Below are 5404 nucleotides of genomic sequence, written 5' to 3' on the forward strand. Positions count from 1 at the left end.
TAAAATATAAAATATAAAATATAAAATATAAAATATAAAATATAAAATATAAAATATATAAAATAAAAATATAAAAATATAAAATATAAAAATATAAAATATAAAATATAAAAATATAAAATATAAAATATAAAATAAAATATAAAATATAAAATATAAAATATAAAATATAAAATATAAAATATAAAATATAAAATATAAAAATATAAAATATAAAATATAAAATATAAAATATAAAAATATAAAATATAAAATATAAAATATAAAATATAAAATATAAAATATAAAATATAAAATATAAAATATAAAATATAAAAACATAAAATATAAAAATAAAAATATAAAATATAAAAAATATAAAATATAAAAAATATAAAATATAAAATATAAAATATAAAATATAAAATATAAAATATAAAAAATATAAAATATAAAATATAAAATATAAAAATATAAAATATAAAATATAAAAATATAAAATATAAAATATAAAATATAAAATATAAAATATAAAATATAAAATATAAATATATATGTCCATGGCGTGGGCAACACCTCCCTGCAGAGTGATGTTCATGATGATGACGCCTCGAGTGCCGGATCTGCATCATATCTGCGCGCCCGGAGCAGTACCAATTTGATGTTGAATAAATCAATGCATGCCATGAATGAGGAGCATAATTACGAGACGATTGCACCAGCTGGAAGCTATAATGCCTTCAAGGATTTTACCTGGCGGCGTTCGCCAAAGAAATCCGGAGGCAGTGGCGGCTGCAAGGCGCGTCTATCAGCTCCGGAGGCTGCCGAGGAGAAGCTAAACCAGGAGGCTTTCAGATTGACCAGAACCATCAGGAATCTGCTGCACACGTCGGAACAGCAACCGGATCTCACACAGCCGCGTCACTCGTTGGCCTCCATTTCCTCGCTACCCTCGGGAAATCATCGTCTGTGCAAGGGAAAAACCAGTTCGGTGAGGACATTGCTGACGCCACCATTGCACAATTCCACCAGCATCATGAATGCCACTCTAGAGGCGTCTCCGGCGTCACCGGCTGGGAAATCCAATGCGGAATTGATCTTTCTGCGGGCCAACAATATGCGAGACTCGAGGCTATCGCTGCGCAGCTCCACCGACAGTTCCGTGCATTCCACCATCTCCTCGACGGCATCCTCTTCCTCGAAAGTGGAAACGGACGAGGAGACCCAGACCCAGACCACCGCCAGCAACATAGCCATCAGCAATAGTAATATCAAACCCACCAGTAATAAGCAGAGCGGCGGTTCTAGTACCGAAGATGAGAGTGGTTTCAGTTCGATTAGCTCCTTTCACGATGTCGGCTTGCCTTTGAGTTCCACCTTGATGAATGGTAACCAAAGACGTCTGTCCATGTCCACGGATAGCAGGAATTCCACCCTGAAATCTGGCTTGAATATGCTGGGATTACCAATGCAAAATCAGACTCAAATTCAAGTTCAGGTTCAAGCTCAGATTTCCAGCAGTGCATCGCCCTCAAAAACCTATCGCAATGCGAATCGCTATCAGCGCTTTTCCACTTTATCAAACGAAGATGCAGCAGCCGTATTGTGGGTCTAGATGGGTGGAAAATTCTGCTAACGAAATCACTTTTCAACATTGATTTGACTTTCGAAAATAAGTTCTGAAACTTTATTTAATTTCTATAAACCCCTGTAGATTTAGTTTGGTTTTTCTCTAGTGCCTCCGCTTAGTGTTTAGTTCATCACTTTTAAAGAGTGTTTAATTTTAAAACTTATATTTTATCATTTACTTTTTTTTAAGAACAAAGCGCGCATTTCTATGTTAACAATATGTACATTTTTCATAATTCTTAAGTTTTGCAGTATTTATAAATGAATAAAAATAATTTATACCATAAAATATAAAATATAAAATATAAAATATAAAATATAAAATATAAAATATAAAATATAAAATATAAAATATAAAATATAAAATATAAAATATAAAAATATAAAATATAAAATATAAAATATAAAAATATAAAATATAAAATATAAAATATAAAATATAAAATATAAAATATAAAATATAAAATATAAAATAAAATATAAAATATAAAATATAAAATATAAAATATAAAAATATAAAATATAAACATAAAATATAAAAATATAAAAATAAAAAAATATAAAATATAAAATATAAAAATATAAAATATAAAATATAAAAATATAAAATATAAAATATAAAATATAAAAATATAAAATATAAAATATAAAATATAAAATATAAAATATAAAATATAAAATATAAAATATAAAATATAAAATATAAAACATAAAATATAAAATATAAAATATAAAATATAAAAATATAAAAACATAAAACATAAAAATATAAAATATAAAATATAAAATATAAAATATAAAATATAAAACATAAATATAAAATATAAAATATAAAAATATAAAACATAAAATATAAAATATAAAATATAAAATATAAAATATAAAATATAAAATATAAAAATATAAAATATAAAATATAAAATATAAATATAAAAATATAAAATATAAAAATATAAAATATAAAACATAAAACATAAAAACATAAAAATATAAAATATAAAATATAAAAATATAAAATATAAAATATAAAATATAAAATATAAAATATAAAAATATAAAATATAAAATATAAATATAAAAATATAAAATATAAAAAATATAAAATATAAACATAAAAATATAAAATATAAAAATATAAAATATAAAATATAAAAATATAAAAATATAAAATATAAAATATAAAATATATAAAATATAAAATATAAAATATAAAATATAAAATATAAAATATAAAACATAAAAAACATAAATATAAAACATAACATAAAATATAAAATATAAAAATAAAACATAAATATAAAATATAAAAATAAAAATATAAAATATAAAACATAAAATATAAAAAATATAAAATATAAAATAAAAATATAAAACATAAAATATAAAATATAAAATAAAAATATAAAATATAAAATATAAAAATATAAAATATAAAATATAAAATATAAAATATAAAATATAAAATATAAAATATAAAAATATAAAATATAAAAATATAAAATATAAAATATAAAATATAAAATATAAATATATATGTCCATGCGTGGGCAACACCTCCCTGCAGAGTGATGTTCATGATGATGACGCCTCGAGTGCCGGATCTGCATCATATCTGCGCGCCCGGAGGAGTACCAATTTGATGTTGAATAAATCAATGCATGCCATGAATGAGGAGCATATTTACGAGACGATTGCACCAGCTGGAAGCTATAATGCCTTCAAGGATTTTACCTGGCGGCGTTCGCCAAAGAAATCCGGAGGCAGTGGCGGCTGCAAGGCGCGTCTATCAGCTCCGGAGGCTGCCGAGGAGAAGCTAAACCAGGAGGCTTTCAGATTGACCAGAACCATCAGGAATCTGCTGCACACGTCGGAACAGCAACCGGATCTCACACAGCCGCGTCACTCGTTGGCCTCCATTTCCTCGCTACCCTCGGGAAATCATCGTCTGTGCAAGGGAAAAACCAGTTCGGTGAGGACATTGCTGACGCCACCATTGCACAATTCCACCAGCATCATGAATGCCACTCTAGAGGCGTCTCCGGCGTCACCGGCTGGGAAATCCAATGCGGAATTGATCTTTCTGCGGGCCAACAATATGCGAGACTCGAGGCTATCGCTGCGCAGCTCCACCGACAGTTCCGTGCATTCCACCATCTCCTCGACGGCATCCTCTTCCTCGAAAGTGGAAACGGACGAGGAGACCCAGACCCAGACCACCGCCAGCAACATAGCCATCAGCAATAGTAATATCAAACCCACCAGTAATAAGCAGAGCGGCGGTTCTAGTACCGAAGATGAGAGTGGTTTCAGTTCGATTAGCTCCTTTCACGATGTCGGCTTGCCTTTGAGTTCCACCTTGATGAATGGTAACCAAAGACGTCTGTCCATGTCCACGGATAGCAGGAATTCCACCCTGAAATCTGGCTTGAATATGCTGGGATTACCAATGCAAAATCAGACTCAAATTCAAGTTCAGGTTCAAGCTCAGATTTCCAGCAGTGCATCGCCCTCAAAAACCTATCGCAATGCGAATCGCTATCAGCGCTTTTCCACTTTATCAAACGAAGATGCAGCAGCCGTACGTAGCAACCGTATTGTGGGTCTAGATGGGTGGAAAATTCTGCTAACGAAATCACTTTTCAACATTGATTTGACTTTCGAAAATAAGTTCTAAAACTTTATTTAATTTCTATAAACCCCTGTAGATTTAGTTTGGTTTTTCTCTAGTGCCTCCGCTTAGTGTTTAGTTCATCACTTTTTAAAGAGTGTTTAATTTTAAAACTTATATTTTATCATTTACTTTTTTTAAGAACAAAGCGCGCATTTTATGTTAACAATATGTACATTTTTCATAATTTTAAGTTTTGCAGTATTTATAAATGAATAAAAATAATTTATAACATAAAATATAAAATATAAAATATAAAATATAAAATATAAAATATAAAATATAAAATATAAAATATAAAATATAAAAATATAAAAATATAAAATATAAAATATAAAAATATAAAATATAAAATATAAAATATAAAATATAAAATATAAAATATAAAATATAAAATATAAAATATAAAATATAAAATATAAATAAATATAAAATATAAAATATAAAATATAAAATATAAAATATAAAATATAAAATATAAAATATAAAAATATAAAATATAAAATATAAAATATATAAAATATAAAATATAAAATATAAAATATAAAATATAAAAATATAAAATATAAAATATAAAATATAAAATATAAAATATATAAAATATAAAATATAAAATATAAAATATAAAATATAAAATATAAAATATAAATAAAAATATAAAATATAAAATATAAAATATAAAATATAAAATATAAAATATAAAATATAAAATATAAAATAAAATATAAAATATAAAATATAAAATATAAAATATAAAATATAAAATATAAAATATAAAATATAAAATATAAAATATAAAATATAAAATATAAAATATAAAATATAAAAAATATAAAATATAAAATATAAAATATAAAATATAAAATATAAAATATAAAATATAAAATATAAAATATAAAATATAAAATATAAAATATAAAATATAAAATATAAAAAATATAAAATATAAAATATAAAATATAAAATATAAAATATAAAATATAAAATATAAAATATAAAATATAAAATATAAAATATAAAATATAAAATATAAAATATAAAATATAAAATATAAAATATAAAATATAAAATATAAAAATATAAAATAATAAAAATATAAAATATAAAATATAAAATATAAAATATAAA

At 23.5% G+C, this 5404-nt stretch overlaps 2 protein-coding genes across 2 annotated transcripts; both read left to right on the forward strand.

Annotated features, from left to right (window-relative positions):
* Positions 1-532: 532 nt before the first annotated feature.
* LOC121529792 lies at positions 533-1594 on the forward strand (the record flags this gene model as incomplete). The annotated part of the gene is made up of 1 exon (XM_041817764.1): positions 533-1594. A coding segment is annotated over one exon (1062 nt), but the record flags the coding sequence as incomplete, so codon positions are not given.
* A 1554-nt stretch (positions 1595-3148) lies between these two features.
* LOC121529790 lies at positions 3149-4282 on the forward strand (the record flags this gene model as incomplete). Its single annotated transcript, XM_041817762.1, has 1 exon — positions 3149-4282. A coding segment is annotated over one exon (1134 nt), but the record flags the coding sequence as incomplete, so codon positions are not given.
* Between the last annotated feature and the right edge of the window lie 1122 nt (positions 4283-5404).

Source organism: Drosophila eugracilis, unplaced genomic scaffold, assembly GCF_018153835.1.
Source record: "Drosophila eugracilis isolate 14026-0451.02 unplaced genomic scaffold, ASM1815383v1 contig_1132, whole genome shotgun sequence".
NCBI lineage: Eukaryota > Metazoa > Arthropoda > Insecta > Diptera > Drosophilidae > Drosophila > Drosophila eugracilis.